At 40.0% G+C, this 17179-nt stretch overlaps 1 protein-coding gene across 1 annotated transcript in view; it reads left to right on the top strand.

Annotated features, from left to right (window-relative positions):
* Positions 1–16688, top strand: part of plppr5b (phospholipid phosphatase related 5b) — a 162456-nt gene extending 145768 nt beyond the window's left edge. Inside the window, exons 7-8 of the mRNA XM_046059629.1 lie at positions 6022–6156; positions 16473–16688. Coding sequence (XP_045915585.1) covers positions 6022–6156; positions 16473–16502 — 165 coding nt within the window. The 3' untranslated portion in view covers positions 16503–16688. The remainder of the gene's footprint in view (positions 1–6021; positions 6157–16472) is intronic.
* Positions 16689–17179: the final 491 nt, after the last annotated feature.

Raw genomic sequence — 17179 nt, 5'->3', positions numbered from 1 at the left:
TCATATAAACCAGTATTTCAATATAGAAAACAGTTATCTATTGCTTACTGTATGTCATGTTGATCACAATGTATTATGCTGGTTGTTTGTTGAATAGTCTTGCCCCCCAAAACATCTAGTCATAAGTTACAGTTTCTTTCAATTGCTAACCCGCATTGGTCAAAACTGAAGTCACATTGTCAAAACTCTTCACACAAGCCATGTTTCCATCCAATTGTCATGTGAATTTTAAGCATACTTTTGAAATGTCGCAAAAAAGATTAAAAAAAAGAAATTGCGAAATATTTGCATTTCCATCAGCTGGTTTGGAGTGAATAAACCAGGCTACAGCAAGCGTAGTTACGTCAGTAATTGACGTTACACATGGCTGTAATAAACAAGACCTATGGGTTCCAAACCAGAAACAAAACCAGTGGCATGAACCTGATGGCCATTGATCTTAGAAAAACGGAGAGAGTTCCTCAGAAATGTGTTTCAAGTGGGCAAGTTGCTACCAGCCATGTCTCCGCACGTTGTTATGCCGAGTTTTGCATGCACCTCCAAATAATGCTTTTAAATGCTATAATATCCTTTGTGTGGTTCATCAATGTTGATAAATGATTTGAAGTATATAGGCCTATTTTATGAGTGTTTAGAGTCGTTAATATTTTATTACACTCAGCAGAAATAGCATCCATTGAGATTCAGCAAAAATATGCGGTGATAAGCCCCTTTGATCAGTGTGAAGAGCAAAGTATCTGAAAAGGACCTTTAAGAGGTGAATGCATAATTCGGCAGAACAGACGATGAAGGCTACCTGCCAAGATTTGCATCCACCTCTTTTCTCAGCACAAATGAGCGTTACCAGCCGCGAGGTGCATGAAATTCTCAGCAGGCATCCAGAGCTCTGCACAACCGGGCAAGACGCCAACAGCAGAAACAGCTGATCAAACGTGAGTTACAAGTTCGCTACGTCAAAACTTATTTGGCAAAAGTGTTTCCATCTCCCATTTAGCACATTTGCTGTTTTTCGACATAGGCAAAAACCACCTCAAGTGAGCGTAAAAACTTTTTTGCGAAATTTTGCGGTTTCCATCCACCTTTTCTAATGCCATACTTCAAAATGCGCATAAAAAAACGTTAATGGAAACACGGCTATAGTCAGCGAAACAGAAGTGTATGTGGACCAAATTGTGAATCATTTTTCATTGCTTTCACACAAAATACATTCAATGACCACTCAACAGAAGTGGTCAACAGAATGATTACAAATATCATGCATTTTTGCAGTAACTGGCCAGATATATACAGAAAATCTAAGCAGAAAATTTATGTACATTTTATGTTTATGTCCATGTGCATAGAGAAATGTGTGTAGTGTTTTGAATGTGGTTTTACTGTAAAACTACAAGCTAAGTGTAAAACAGAAAATGTGCTTGTATTTTAGCAGAATTAGTTCAAGGGGTTGGTACATCAATTACAGGCTGGGGTCATTTTGTCTCAGGTACCAGTGTTACTGTGGAAACAACTGAGAAAAACTGTATTGCAGCACTGAAATTGACAAGGACTGAAAATGCACAAGGGTGCACTTTTTCTGTATGGCATCGATCAATTTCATCAGTTCTACATTGCAGGGGATTGGACAGGATTCACAGTTACACTTTTACTGTATGCACTGTAATTTGTTGACAGAGCATGTCATTGTGATGCAGAAAAGAAAAGACAAAACTATTTTACAGCCCTGCATAGCACAATGGAAACAATTACAAAAAAATAGAAATGGAAACACCCCCCAAGTTGATGTTGATGTTCCTGTCAATTGGGCCACAGATTCTTATTCACAACACAACAGATATCTTCATCAATTTACTGCAGCACACATTTCCAAAAAAAAGTCTAATATGTATTGTATGTAGAAAAAATGCTTTGCAGATTATGACGTGTTCAACCATTTTGCATGTAGTGACTTACGCAATGAACTTATGACTAGATGTTTTAGGGGGTAAGACTACTCAACAGAGAACCAGTATACTGTAATACATTGTGATCAACATGACATACAGTAAGCAATTGATAATGTAGGAAACCGCAGACAATTGTACATAATCATTTGCATAAGTGTGTCAAAGCAATTAGCAATTTCTCAAAAGACTGAGAAATTGCTAAGTAGAATTTCAATTCTTATCTGAGAAAGTGACTTACAACAACTGTATTTTATAATGAAATACTGATTTATGTGAAAAAATCAGTCAGATGATAAAATTTCACTATTCAACAAACAACCAGCATAATACATTGTGATCAACATGACATACAGTAAGCAATAGATAACTGTTTTCTATATTGAAATACTGGTTTATATGAAAAAAATCAGTCACCTTTCGAAGATAAAATTTCATCAAAATATATGTAATGTTCCCTATTGTTAGTGTTTTGTAGGTCAGCTTGTCAGTATAATACAGTGCATAAAGTTAAAGTGTAACTGTTAATCCTGACCAATCCAAACCCCTGCAATGTATAACTCTGTACTGTTGAAATTGGTATATGCCATACAGAAAAAGTGCAGCCTTGTGCATTTTCAGTCAATTTTCAACAGTTGTCTCCCGCGACGACAATGTACATGAATTGCACTCTCCAAAATAGTGCTTTGACTCAGTCCGCCAGCATCAACCTGATTAGCTGTCCTAGCTGCATGCTTAGCTCGTTGATGGTAACGTTAGCTTACGCACGAAGTGCTTCGGTGATATCTTAATTCCATTTCACACAAGGTGCATACTGCTTTTGACTTGTCAACAGAGCCGTCTGGGAGTTTCTTAAAGTAAAACACGCCATTCAGGACTGTGTTGTTCCATGGCTGCAGCAGGAGGTAGGAAGTGTCTGTAGCAGTATGACAACAAGTAAGGGTGCATCGAAGGGTCAAAATAGTAGCAGCCAAAGATCTTTTTAGCAAAGATTCTTTGGTAACAGCACCAGTGACGGTGTAAAATAAGAATATTTGACACACGCGTTTAACGCAATTAACACAATTAAAACACATTATGATTGGTCCTTCATCTCATCGTGATTAACGCGTTAATGCTGACAGCCCTAAAATAAACTTTTGTTATGTAGAAAGTCACACAAGTGATTGGCCACTGCTTTCTCAAGGATCTTATGAGAAAGGGAAGGTATGGCATTATTTGAATTCTAAATTTTATTTTGAGAATTGTCAATGTTATCCTATTTGGCATACAAAATGCCTGCCTCACTTATATTCTTCAATATTCTAATGTGTGTGGCATGCAAGGTTAGGAATTAGCCAAAGATGAAGATGACTTTAGCCGCACTCTGTCCAGCCAGATGATAAACACCTAATTACTGTCAGTCTGGTTGGCTGCTTTTATACAGCCTGTGTTCTTTCATAACAACCCATATATCAAGGTTTGCACAGGAACCATGCTGTATCTGAGGTCATCACTGACCTCAGATACAGCATGGTTCCTAGCAGTGGCTGAAAGAAAACAGCAGCTTTTTTTCCCTCTCTCATTCTCTTTCTTCTTGTATTCAACAAAGAAAGGACAGTACATTCTTTGCTGTGACTAGAGGGCTTGGAGATAGAGAGTCTGTGATAATGCCTCACTCAGCCTCTCCAGACATAGATTCATTAATGGCCAGGGTAAAAAACACTACACTGCTATTAGTGTTGGAAAGAGATTGTAAAAAATACTATTTATTAATACCAGGGAAACTAACTCCTCCCATCTCCTCCTCTCCTTTACTCTCATCTCCTGTCAGGGCCGGTGACCTGAACTCAGGTGCGGACCAGAGTGGTATATTAAACAAAGAGATATTTATTGGCAGAACAGCACAAACAACATAAGCAAGGGGTTGGCTGGTTGGTGGGGACTGAGGTCCGTAGTTCGGGGGTAGTGAGTGGTTACATTTTGCTAGTGAGTGGGTCCAGGTTCTCGGTAGCTCTTGACAGCGCTGGTCCGAGCAGGTGGTCTGAGGCCACAAAAGAGAGATCAATGAATTACGAACAATAGGCAGGCAAATACTAAGGGCCAGATTTACTAAAGGTTTGCGTGAGTAAAAAACGTGTGCAAACCTGATATCACCAGAAACTGCATTGCTGATTTACTAACGGTGTGCACGGAGAATGACGTCTTTCAAAAGTGCAAGATAGCACCTGTTGTTCATTTGCTACTTTTGCCTTAATGAATATGCAATTTGCAGCATTTCAATTTTATTGTGCAACGTAATGGGAGGGTAACATGCAAATACATTTATTTACTACACGCAATGTGATCTAACAAGCCTACAAGCAATTTCATGTAAGTGCAACAGCATCTGTAATTAATGTTTGAAAGGAAGGTGCAAACCGGCATCTCCGTGAGATGTAAGAATTTAGAAAGTTGTGTGGGTTGTGTGGCGTTGCAGAGAGCCCCTAGCTGCAGTAGTGCATGGATCACACGTAAAATTCATCCAGCCAGAGGGAACGATCACCAACTGTTCACAGCGCGCCAGTCGTAACAGCAACACAACCCATTTTAGGTATCAGAGAAGGAATGGGGCGTTGGGGCGTACAGGGACAGCAGATCGCAGAGCGGGCACGGTGCGGACAATTGTTCCCTCTGGCTGGATGAAGCACGATCTGCTGGCATTTCCTCGAGTCTGGGTCATTCCAGCATACTGTATCTGTTTCTGCTGGGGTTTCCCAAAGCAGTTTTTCAGGTGTGCTGTCCCAAGTACTTAGTGCAATCTTTGGCAGGATGGGCAGGTACATATGATTTTCACATACTCACGACGCACTGAATGAAACAAGGTTTTTACGCAGTGGCTGCTTTCCCTCCTGACTCTCCATGGTTTAAACCATTAAAACAAAACCCTCATTTAAATACCCCCACCTCCATTGTTTTTGCTCCTCTTGTCATTTACACAATAATTCTTAGTTAATCACCCATAACAGGTACTACAATTGCACGTGCAATATTTAAGAATGCACACACAATTTAGTACTCTTTATTTGGGATGTTAGTAAATCAGGACCTAAATGTCTCAAAAAAATAGTAGAAGGTCTGGAAGGTTGGTCTGGTTTAAAGGGGCAGTGCTGATGGCAGGATGGCAAACAGGTGTGGTAAGTAGTAGGACTGAGTGTGCAGCCAGGAGTACTCAAAACCACGCCCATTACCGCCCTCCAGAGCATGAGGAGGAGAGCAGAACACAGAGAGACCGATGCTTACCAAAACATACCAAAGCACCCAGCAGGTACACAAAAACACATGCATGCTCATTCCATTGAGTGACTGAGAGTCAGGCCAGGGGGGCCTCTCACCTCTCCTCTCTGCTACATTCCTCGACATTTTCCAGGCCTGGTAAGCAATATATGTAAGATGAGGGACAGAGATCCTAAGTGTTTAGAAGTTACCAGAATTATACTAACTGCTATGTGAAGTGTCTATATAGAAATACAATCTCTAAATTGAGTCAAGCATATGTACACTATTTGTTGCAAATACTGCCCAGGAAGTAATGGCCACCAAGCCTCTATTCCAGTTCAGTTGGTGTGTGACTCCCTGTCTCTTGGCTCATGGAGCAAAACACGGGAATAGAAACTTGATAGGCTTGTGGTTAATGACTTTTGTCAAGTTTGCCAGCGAGCTTTATGACCCTCTATACAAAGTTCCCTTGGTTGCATTGCTCTGTAGGATATAATGGACTGCAGAGGACTCAACACAGCTCCAGCCCTCAGAGTTTCTGTGTATCGCTTCTCTGCAACTTGAAATTGGTTATTTCATTTTCAACCTCAAAGCTATGTTTTGCTCCTTATTTGAGGAGCTCATGCAACACCCACATCCATCATAGCCGCAGTAGTACCCCCAGGAAAAAGTCACTACACACATATGTGACCTACATACTTGGGTTACTCTTCTAATCCAACCAACCACTGAGGAATCTCTATTAGTCCTTGAAAAATTCAGTTACACACACATCTCACTCGGCTGTAGGTCCATTTTCATTTATATGTGTGTGTGTGTGTGTGTGTGTGTGTGTGTGTTGTAGGTGGTGTGTGTGGTCCATAACTTCAAAGGCAAGTTACTGCTGAGCGAGGAGTCACCAGCGGAGCAGCGACCCAACACAGGCATACTGAACATGGGCCGAATGGAGAGTCCCCTGGAGAAGTATATCGCTTCACAGGTTAGTACAGCACAACACAACACAACACACCTGCACTCAGAATACACACCTTTGTATGCTCTAAACAAAGTCTGATCACATTTTTTCATCCGGAATATTGTATGTCTGTGTGAAGTAAACTCATACTGTGCAGCAGATTTAGACCAATATGGTTATTTGAACTCTCATAAGGCTGATAGTGGTTTGAAGCTGATGGTAGTTTCCAAATTCCAATTTCCAAATTTTAGTAGCATAATAGTAGAGTTGCAGACCTCTGAATGGCCGCCCCCATCTTCAGTGATTCAAATATATCTGGTGTTGCGCTCTTTGAAAGCTTTTTTTTTCAATTGGAAAAACACTTGAGCCAATCAGAGCTCTTTAGATAACATTAAGAGAGCCAGAGTGTGCCGGTGCCATACAAAATTACAGACAAGTGTGGATGAGATTGATACAGCTGTTCATGTTGTTGCAAGTCAACTTGCAGAAATAAAAATTCTTCCTGTGTGTTTAGACAGAACGAAGCAAATTTTTGATTTCTTTTAGATAGCATACAAAGTCAATGGAAAGACACGATTAGATCTGCTTGGGGCAACACAGGCAGTTGGTACATTGGTTGTTGCTAGATATATCTTGAGAAAATACCCATATTGGTCTAACCCAGGTATAGAGCATCACACTCTTGTAGTTTATCCACACCGTTATTCAGAAACATATTAACCTTAAATTGCAGAGTCAGAGTATTAAAGAGGTCATATTATGCTTTCTGGCTTTTTCCCTCTCCTTTATTGTGTTATATAACTTTTTTGAAAATAGCTTGATTGTAATCCAGCATTTTTTACCGCCACCATGTTGCGTCACATGGTAACACATGTCATAAGCTCAGTGGCTAGTCAGCCACGCCCTCAAAAACAGTGGTGGAAAAACACACTGAGCTGCAGCATTCACACAGTGACAAGATGTCCACCCGCTGGCCCCACTCATTCCCACTCTCTCTACCAAACGTTAGACAGTCAATGAACATAAAGCTGTTACTGTGATGTAGAGACAGTACACATTTTACTGTAACACATTGACCTTTCACATGTAATGTACACATGAAAGGTCTATGTGTTACAGATTAATAACTCACCACTCTGAAATCTTGTTCCGGTCTTGGTTGCTAAGCTGGTTCGGAACCATGTACAGCTGAACCGGAGCAGTGTTTACCGGCTTGTCTAGACCCGCCCTACTCTGCTTATGACTGGCTAGTAGTCCTTAACCAGGTATTTAGATCTTTTAGAAGGGTGATGCATCACTCCATAGCAAAAAGAGAGCGGTCAACACACAGGATGAAAAGAGGAGCTGCAGCAATGTGTAGTATGACATAAAATATGGTGTTTTTTGAAAATGAAACCTAAACCTAATATGGTACAACCCCTAAATAAAATTTGAAACCTGAAAATGAGCACAATATGACCACTTTAATACAGTTAGATGGTGATGATATACTGAACCATTCATACCCCCAAAATGACTTATGACTGGGTACGCAGAGGGTGGAGGAAGGAGTGAAAGATTAGAATTCGGAGCCATTCGTCTGAGAACCACCTGCCTCGTAAGAAACGGGAGGTAACAGTGTGTTTCACTGTCATGGATCGCTGTCGTGGGTTTGTTCAGTGCGGCTGGTATCGAGGGAGAGGAGCTGAGGTGGCCAGAGAAAATGGGATTGAAAGTTGGAAGCAGAAGAAGGGGAAATGACGTAGGGTTGGAGGGATACATGTGTTCGGGTTGTTTGTGAAGCCTGAGGAAGATTTAAACAAATGAGATGGCTCTTCACTGAGAGAGCTTGTACAGTTTGATACGGCAGTTGCCGGGCCAACTTAACAAGTGGGACAACATCTAATTATTTGATTGCATATACTGTTGAAATGTTTGCCATGTTAAAGGCATTAGAATTGACTGAACAGGTTAGTTGCAGCATTATATTAATTTGTAGTGAATCTGTGTCGGTCCTTGCAAGTATTAAGACAGGCTCACTAAAAGTCATCAGCGTTCTGTTTATAATTCAAGAATAGTTTGACACAGGAAAATATCACATTAATAGGGTCCCAGCATGTTCAGTATCCTGGGAACCGAGAGAGCAGACAAATTGGCAAACAAAGCAGTAAAAAAGGAATTATTAATATTAATAATGCATAGTATGGAGGTAAATCAACAGTGGAAACAGCAATAGGATAACACGATACAAGGGAAGCACTTATACTCAATCTGAAACATAGTAGGTATGTTAAGAAGCAAAGGAAAGATGGCTAGCTCGGCATATGTCTCAGCTCTTCTAGCTCAAATCAAAAAGTAAAAGCAAGTTTGATATTTACTCTTGTCCGGTCACTTGCAGGTCACTCTCTCTTTTTCTCTTCCTTGCTTCCCATGACGTCTTCTTTGGTCTCTTCAAAGCCTCTGCCATGATTTCCATACTCAGAATAAAAAGCTAGCTTCTTCCAAAGAACTTACATTGTACGTTCTAAACTTTTTGCTTCTTCTCATAGCTTGCTTGCAAGTGTTATGATGCTATGAGAAATGATGACACAACTATGGAATATAGAAACAGGTAAATGACAATGTTATTAGTATATATAATGTAGAGACAGTGTACCTGGATGGAAATGATTATTAAATTTTTAAGTATGACTGGACTTGAAAGACAGCTTTTAAATGAATAAACAGTGAGGGGGATGAGGGAGTTAAAATGAATAGGCACTGAGGGAGAATAAAACCTGAAGGTGACAGTAATGCAACATCATGGAAGCCAACTGCCATAAATCCTCACCGAAGAAGACCTGGGTTCATGTTGAAGTTGAGCTCCTTCGGTCATGGCGTTATTGGAGTGCGGACGCAACACCGGGAAGCTTGGAGAGGAAGATTGGTGTTTTGCTGCTAGTCCGTGAACAGTTGAAAGTTTTGCTTTATTGTCAGAGCGGTGGAAAGGGCTGTTTCTCTGACTGAGTGTGCGCTTTGGGCAAGCAACTGTCCACTTGGATATGTTTGAAACTGGAGGATGGTTGATTTGCGTCATGGTAGCATTGCCTGTCATTCGAGTGTCTGGATCTCAAGTGGGTTGGAAAGGAGCATCTGGAAGGGACGACATCCCTTGGACACCGAAGATGGGATTTTCCCCTGGAGCTGCTGAAAGGCCTGAGTATGTTGGCGTTGTCAGGGGATGAAAGCAAAGAGCATGGATTGCTGAGGACAGTTGCTGAGGTTGCTGACAAGGTTGGATGTTAGGAGACAGAGAGGACTCCGACACTTCATGAGTCTGAAGGTGAAAACTTACAACCAAGGGGATGGAGGCAGTCCAAAACAAGGCGAATAAATCTAGACTGTTGCAGACAATTATCCAAAGAATCCAAGATAAATTCAATAACAGGCACAGGAGAAGGCAGGGACTCTTGACAAAGAATGACGAACCAACAAAAGACTAGAGAAGCACACACATACACACACACACACACACACACTAGGGCTGTCCCTGACTAAGGATTTCCATAGTCGAATCAGAATTGTCAAGTCTTGCCTATAGTCGACTGATAGTCGAATCAGTCGGGGGGGGTTTACAAAGGATAGCTCCGAGAAGCTGCAGAGCTATAATCTCATTTCATTACTCACTGTAACATACACTGTACATCTCCAGCTAAACTGAGGCTTATTGTTTACCTTTTTCTCTCTGCTCATCTGCCATTAAACTGTCTTATGCAGCACTGCGACGTGCATGCCGTTTTCGGCGGCACTGCATGCACGTCACAGTTCCTTGCGGGTCTATTTCAAGTAACTGTTTAAAAACGATATAATATCGTAACACCGACACAGCTGATGGTCTCACTTCCTTGTTTGACACACACACACACACACACACACACACACACACACACACACACACACACACACACACACACACAATATACACGCTGAAACGCACTGTCGCCCCCTACCTTAAGGGTTACGGTTGACATTTTTGATTTATTCACGCTCTTTAAAAAGATTTATTTCAACTTTCTTTCTTTTCACATTTTTATTTTTTTTATCATAATAGGCTACATATTAACTTATTGGGAGAAAATCAGTAGTAAAATGAGACGTTGAGCTCCCCTATATAGTTGAAGAAGAGGTGCAGTTGTCTTAGAGCCTAAGTAAAGAAGCTGCTCTATAGTCTGGTCATACAACAGCAGACACTTCTGTATTGCTTGCCAGACGGCAGCGAGGTGAACAGGCTGTGGCTGGAGTGGGTATTGTTGTATTAGAGTTGTTGAAATTAGCCCCACCTTTACCAGCTGCAACAGTAGTGATGAGTGATGGTTAACATTTTTTTTTCAATGAGCCATTCCACATAATGAGTACTTTTACTTTTGATACTTATTTATATTTAGAGTCTAATACTTACATACCTTTACTTAAGTCAGATTTTTATTTTGACTTTTACTTGAATATTTATACACTGTGTTATAAATACTTTTACTTCTTTCACCACTGAAGGGTACAGGTACCAGTGTCTACATTTTAAATTTTAACACACCCACACATACACACTGCTGCTGTAGGAGATGGATGATGAAGATGAAGAGTCTGGCTACATTAAGGAGCGCATCCTGGCCTTCCTGCGATGGGTACAGGGTCTTGACTGGTTCCAGCGTCTCAGAAACAAAAGGCAACAAACTATGAAAATGCTAAGCTGTGCCAAATCTCTGGACACATCTATACTGTACCTTCATTTTTATTCCACATTTGAATTAGACTGATACGACTGGCTGATATTGTTCTACAGATCTGGTCTAGCTCCTCTGTTCCATGTTAGGTATACCAGATATTGTAGCATCAAAACTAGAGAATAAAATTATATGTTAGCAGAATTGTGCACTGCCCTCCCACTGCCAAGACCGATGAAATAAATCAATGATCCTTACCAGTTCTGCTCTTCTCAAATATGTTCCACAATGTCCAGAAAGTAATGGTGTAAGTTGGCTGTATGTGAAACACTGAAATTAAGCTTTGAAGTGATTAAATTACTTAATGGATTAAAGTGAGCAATGTGACCAGTAAGCCAGGTAGGTAACTAAATGAGATGTTTGAAATAGAGTTAGCTAGGTCAGTGGTTCCCAAACACACCACCCAAAAGAGTAAATTAATTGCATTTTCATCAAAAATTTTTTACAGTAATAATATTATCAAGAAATGCACGTTTGTTAGTTGGTTATATTGCGCAAATGAAAAATGCAATACAAAAAACATTGTCTAATCTTTCAGAGATTTTAGACATAAGGTCACAAGGCTCTTCTGCTTGAAGGGATTTTCAGAGAAAGTGAGGCTTCACCACATTTTGGATTAGACCAGTGTTTTTGCTTAATAAGAATCATCTGTGTTTCTTTCCTGCCAAAAATCTGTATTTTTACATGTTAGGTTTTTTTTTATTAATCTTGCTGACCTGAATCTTGATAACCTTGCAAATAAATCAGATTCACATAACGTTTTTACAGCAGATGTTGATCTGTCATTGTAAGAAAAGCACAGGTGGAAAGATACAATTATCATTTTTTTAGCAATGATTACAGATTTTTTCTGATTTTGCACCTGTATTGGTTAGACATTATTTGTCAGTACTATGGTTAAAGTTTGATCATAGTTTGGCTAAAGATAACTACTTGTTAAAATAAACGATGGTCAACAGTGGTCTCCCATTAAAATCACATGCGTTGTTAACCAATCCATCCACCTCAACTTCCTCCCTGTGAGGTTTTATGAATCTTCAAGTTAAGAAAAGATTCAGTGACATTATGGTCCTTCCAATTCATCTGTCTTAAGGTTAATTTATACTTCTCTGTCGAATCTAAGGCATAGCCTACGCCATAGCCTGACGTGCATCTCTCCAAACGTGTAACTACACGTTGCGGCGACGCAGACCGCAAGAAATGTGATTGATTGGCTGGGTAGACTCGCATTTCCTCCAAGCCCGCAGGAAGTGCTCTGTGCTTTGAAGTCAATTTTACTAGCGGCCAATGCAGCGGCTGTAATATGGTGGATCAATATATTTGAGCATTACAACCCAAGCAGAGTGACTCATTTCACTATCAGAATGTGATCCATTTGGTTGATAACATTTGAAAAGTCTTAGAAGAGGGCTAAAAAGGAAGTTAGCTTGCTTGGCTGGCAAAAGTCAACACAGTGGATGCTATAGCGCTCCCGCCAGCTAGCGTTTTGGTGGTGTAATTGTAGAACGAACAAGTATAAATGTATGGCTACGTGCGTAGCTTATGCCGTAAGCTACGGCATAGACTTGATGCGGAAATATCAAGCTTCATGATGTATGTGTGATGTCAATGACAGGAATCTTTGATAAAGTAGAATATAATTATCTTTTAAAATACAGTGAAACTAGTGTGACTCATCACTAGGCTGGCTACGTTTGGGAGACTAAAAACAAAACAGTGCAGGATAGAATTAGAGAGATGTCCTGCATCTGTTCTTTTTCCTGGACAGCATCCTTCTGAGACATAGCCAAACAAAGAATGCTGTCATTAGCGGGAGCTATGTCTTACAGTGTTAAAACAGTGTAAAATTGACAACAGTGAACATGAATTAGTGAACAATATACTGAATACTGAACAATATACTGAAGATGTATGTCACCTGGCGTGTTAACTCATGTTGGTTAATGTCAAACTGAGCTGAACACATTCCATGAGTGCTCTGTGTCTGGTGTTTTTTGGGTGTAAGAGGCAGTTGGAACAGCTTACTTGCTTTCAGCAGCAGACAAAGAAATTGAATACTAACAACAGTACACAATATCAACCAGTTGTTTCACATGTAAAAATATTTCTCTTGGCAGTTATTTTGGAATATTGCTATATTTAGTAGTGGTGTCCCTAATTCATATCAATTCTGATAATTAACACAAGTTAATTGATGAGATGTGGAAACATGGTGACATCACTAAAAAGGAGAGAAAGGTCAAGAAATACAAGAAGTCAGATGTTAACCTTTATTTTTACACAGTATAAAAAATTACGACAGGCTTACTAAACTGTAAATAAACAACGCATTCTCATCTCAATGTGTCATAACTGACGTTTTCAGACAGCGTGACAAAGCGTAAGGATTTTACGCTAAAGGTATACCCTTCGGTATCTGTATGAAACGCCCTCGTTTGCTACGTTGCAGCAACACAAGGGAGGCTAACGTCCGATGTGCTAACAGGTAGGGTGTAGCTGTAGGGTTAGCCAGTCGACATGCATAAAGTCAGTGACTTAGGTTTAGGTACTAACATTTCTGATGGTTATGGTAAAGGTAGGGGCTTCAGGGAGCTGTCAACACCTTTATCATGAACGCTAGCTACCGCTAGCTAACTAGCACTTCTGTAGTCTGTACATGACGCCCCAGAGCGTCTCATGGAGACGCTTCTGGAAGCGTCTCTATGAGATGCACCCGGTGCGTCTCAAACAGGCACTAAAAGGTACATTTAGCGTCAAATAACGGCATTTTGTCACTTTTTCCGTTGGTATTGGACGCCCTGAGATGAGAACGGGCTGAAATAAAACATATTTATACAAATGGGAAAAATATTTAAGTACATCAAACCAGCAGTAAAACGGTGTCTGGATGTGGACCTTTGTTGAATATTATTCCCTATATCTCATCCTTCATTTCCCGTCATCTCTTTACTGTCAACATCTCAAAAAGAGGCTTGACCTATTTTTAGTGATGTCACCATGTTCCCAGATCTTTATTACTTTGGTGAGTACAATGTTTTCATGACTGATGAATAAAACTCCAAAACTAAGAGCCACGGTGTAATAAAGTGAACAAATGGATTGGTAGCTATCCAAGTCCACAGTGACCAAGCCAGTTTGTATCAAATGAAGCCAAAGAGAGGATGAGGCTGATTCAACCAAACGTAACAGAAATGTCCAGAGGATTTGGCTTTGTGTGGTTGAAGTGCTTTTCCTCCTTTCTCTTTGCATCTGAGTGAAATCTCTGTTTTTACATCTTCAGAATTCATAATGCCAGATATAACAGTGCCATTTTTCTATTAACTCAAGGCTATATTTATTTTTGCCTTCTCTAACAAGATCGACATTTAGTAGTGAAATGTTGAAAATAAATGGCTCCTATCTGATTATTCAATTCACAGCCTCCTGCCGAGAGAGCCTGCGCTCAGTTGTCTGACAAAGAGCAGAAAATCTCACACTTTCACCTCGACTGTGACAGGCTCAGTGGAAAATTGCTTGCTCTGAAAATAGCTCAGCCTAAAGATGCCTGGAAGCTAAACAAACCATAGTGAACAAAATGCCAGAGCAGGAAGGAGTTTTTGAGCAGCAAAAACTGTATCCCAAGCTTTAATATCTAAATGTCTCTACCACATCATGAACCCTGCTTAAAGACTCCATAACCATACATTTATTGCTCAAGTATGATTTCCCTGATTGTTGAATGAAACTAGAAAACAGTTTGATCAGCTTGTTGATCAGATTATTTAGTACTGCATTTTGTGCTGAGTGTAATGACAGTAAAGCTGAATCAAATATTGTTTGTTCTCTATTGATTATTTGTAAGTCTCTCATGTTCCATTGTCGTATATAACTGTCTACTGTCACAAACCAAACAATGAAAAGTTGACTAAGACTCAACGGCTTAGTATGATATTTGTATGAATTGAAGAAAGTAGTAAGTAGAAAGAAGTAAATAACCAGAAAGAAAACAAGTAATTATCCGAAATAAAAGTAAGACAAAAAGAACAATGTAAGGAGAAGGGGATAAAAATATTTGTGTGTTTGCTTTTATGTAGTGCTTGAAAACAGCATACACCTGGCGATCCACTAGCACTGGCCACTTCCCACCAGTATATTCTGAACACCAGTGACCTACCATTATAATGTGCCGTATAACATGCCACAAGTAGAGAATCACTAAGAATCAGCATTTGAGACAAGAGTGGTTCACTATTGGTATATGCCAGTGGGAAGTGTTATCTGTCACTGGAACATGAGTGACATACCATTTATATGTGGCATCGATAGAATGGCAGTGACACACTCTGAATTGGCATATACAATTCACACAATCCCAATGAATTGGTCCGCACAGAAAGTATTCTGAACTGTCTCCTTTAAAGTTCTCCAATGTCATGTATTACCAAGGATCCTGCTGCCACTGATTATATTATCAGCTGGTATGTTTAGACAGCTCGATGGAATTGTTCATATAATTTACAACTAACTAATATAAACTACAGGACAAACAGGTATTCATACCCAAATTGGAAAAACTTTAGCTCAGTGCCTTCCAAAATGACCCGTATAATTGATCTGCCTCTATGTTTAAGGTCTGGTTAGGTTAAGGAAAGATGTCTGTGAAGGTTCTCAGTCATCCAGGTCATAGTTATTGACCTTGATTTCAACCTTTAAGGAAAGATCAGATTCATGGTGAAAGCAACATTCACTGTTTTGAGAGAGCAGAGTCCCCAGTGTTAGCCATATGTGATTTACACCCAACCATCCACCACTTGTCACTAAGGTCACTTGTCAGGAAGCCACAAACAGAGTTTTGGTAAATAAACAGCCAGAGCTGTTATTTTCTCTGACAAGGACAGTCTAAATTGGACATCAAGGAAAAGCAGAGAGAAAAGCACTTTACCCCCTCTTAAATTTAAGTTATAGTTCAACCTGGTGTATTCCTGTAAATGTGGCTATTGTGACTCTGCGGGTTGTGCTAACTTTTCACTCACCACCTTTATTGTAGAGATTCAGGGAAAAAAGGACTTGTGCAACAGCGTGTGTGCCTCCTACAGCTTTCCAAATAAATATGATTTTTACAAGACTCATTTCAAGCGCTTGGCTCGGAGTCTGATCCAAAGTAAACACAGAAATTATAGTCAACTGGACCATTACGGCTAACTGTGTACAGTAGGAATCTAAATCTGGGTCAACTTGTGCGAGTGGGTCTAACCCAGAACGACAGAGATGGCGAGTGAAAAGTTAGCATGACCCAGAGAGTCACAATTGCCAAATATATGAGAAATCCACCAGGTTGAAATATAACAGAATTTTCCTTTAAATCTCCCCAGATTTTGAGACCTTTTTCTATATTTCTCAAATGGTTCTTTTATTTGGAACCCTCCCTCATATATATATATATATCTGTGGCTGCCACATGACTGTAGAAGACATCATGATATATTTTAAATTTATAAAAAGACCAAGCTTGAAATTACATTTGAGGGACTTTTCCAAATAAAAGTGTCCTGGTAGACCAACATGAATTAATTCTTTCCATTGTCATGATTTTTTCTTTTCTGTTTCTCTTTTTCCCTGCAGAATCACATCGCCTTCGCTGAGGTCACATGACGTGGAGTCGGCCGTGTGGCAGACCCATTGGACATCCACACTGTTCACCATCCAATCCAATTAACCAGAGCGCAGCGCTAAACTCATTCTCTGTGTATGTCTGATCTGCAGTATGTTGTTCTATGTTGTCTTTATCAGGCCCCTGTTGTCATTTGCAGCTTCCTGTATTCGGGAACAAAAAAATAAAGAAAGAAGAATAGGTAACTCAGCGGAACAGATTGCTTCTGCTTTCTCCATCTATGCACTTATTCTAAATCCTTGTTAGACTCTCACCTGCCAAACCCCAGAGTGGACGTTTTGCACACTGTGGGACACTAGAAGAACACGTGAAGGACTAGAATGCGCCATCTCAACTCTGTGTGGGTCAAAACAGCATTGTTCCAATAAGATAGCTGCTAGGAAAACTGTCCAGTAAGTAAGTGTCCAAACAGAGAGAAAGATGAAAAACCCTCTCTTATTATGCTGCTAAAATTGATTTCCAGATTTTGTTATTAACCTCATAACAGTCAGAGGGCCATTGCGAATATCAGAATGTGAGACAGGGCCCATATTTATCAAACAAATTAAGGTGAAATTTTGGACTTATATTGCAAATAAAACAAAAAAGCCTTTACTCACAATTGTAAGATTTAAGAGAGCTCCAGAGGGCTCTTAATTGCTAAGAGCGGCATCTTCAG

This window comes from Micropterus dolomieu, linkage group LG01 (genome assembly GCF_021292245.1).
Source record: "Micropterus dolomieu isolate WLL.071019.BEF.003 ecotype Adirondacks linkage group LG01, ASM2129224v1, whole genome shotgun sequence".
In the NCBI taxonomy this organism is placed as follows: domain Eukaryota; kingdom Metazoa; phylum Chordata; class Actinopteri; order Centrarchiformes; family Centrarchidae; genus Micropterus; species Micropterus dolomieu.
The sequence above is the reverse complement of the archived record's forward strand: the minus strand, read 5'-3'. Positions and strand labels throughout refer to the sequence as shown.